General features: G+C 38.0%; 1 protein-coding gene across 1 annotated transcript in view; it reads right to left on the reverse strand.

The window, feature by feature from the left end:
* The window catches only part of Fsd1l (fibronectin type III and SPRY domain containing 1 like), a gene marked incomplete at its 5' end in the record, with an annotated part of 28,695 nt that extends 28,266 nt beyond the window's left edge, over nt 1-429 (reverse strand). The window contains 1 exon segment of the mRNA XM_029556942.1: nt 220-429. Within this exon segment, the coding sequence (XP_029412802.1) occupies nt 220-429 (210 nt within the window).
* Nucleotides 430-735: the final 306 nt, after the last annotated feature.

A 735-nucleotide genomic window follows, 5' to 3' on the forward strand; every position in this document is an offset into this window, starting at 1 on the left:
GGTCTTTTTGAGACAGGGTCTCCCTGTAGCTCCAGCTGTCCTGGAACTCGCTATGTAGACCAGGTTGGCCTTGAACTCACAGAGATCCACCTGCCTCTGCCTCCCGAGTGCTGGGATTAAAGGCATGTGCCACCACGCCTGGCTTTTTTTAAGTAACAAAATGCTTTTCATAGTATCATTTATTTCTAAGGATGAGATTATGAAATGCAGTCATATTACCTGATAATGTATATTCAGTACCCTTAATGTTATCAATCATCTCCCAACAGCGTTCATCCTTTACACGTGGAAGTCCATCAAAATTAGTTTTCCTGTATTCCATTATGAAATGGTCAATCTTACTGTCTTCTTCAGGCATTCTCCAAGCTACTGTTACAGAGTTGTCAGCCACCAAACACTCTATTGGATCTATCTCTGGAGCTTTGGGGACTGCAGAGAAGGAAAGAAAGGAGGTATCAATCCTCACAGATAGCATTAATCAGATACTTGTGCCAGGCCTTCAACCTGTGCGATATCATTTTGCTTTTAAACTAGTCAGAAATGAGTCAAGGTAGGAGAAAGGTGCCTTATAAATTCAAAATAATTCTATTAAGATGGTTCTCTTTTATTGTTAAGACTATAAAAATCCACATTCAAAGCTTTCTCATAAACACTCAAAATTTACTAAAATCTTAAATGGAAAAAAGTAAATTATTTAACATGCTAAAGAGAAATAATCAAGAATGGCTTGAAACT

The sequence above is a fragment of the Nannospalax galili genome, unplaced genomic scaffold (assembly GCF_000622305.1).
Source record: "Nannospalax galili isolate Female #2095 unplaced genomic scaffold, S.galili_v1.0 scaffold666, whole genome shotgun sequence".
Taxonomy (NCBI): domain Eukaryota; kingdom Metazoa; phylum Chordata; class Mammalia; order Rodentia; family Spalacidae; genus Nannospalax; species Nannospalax galili.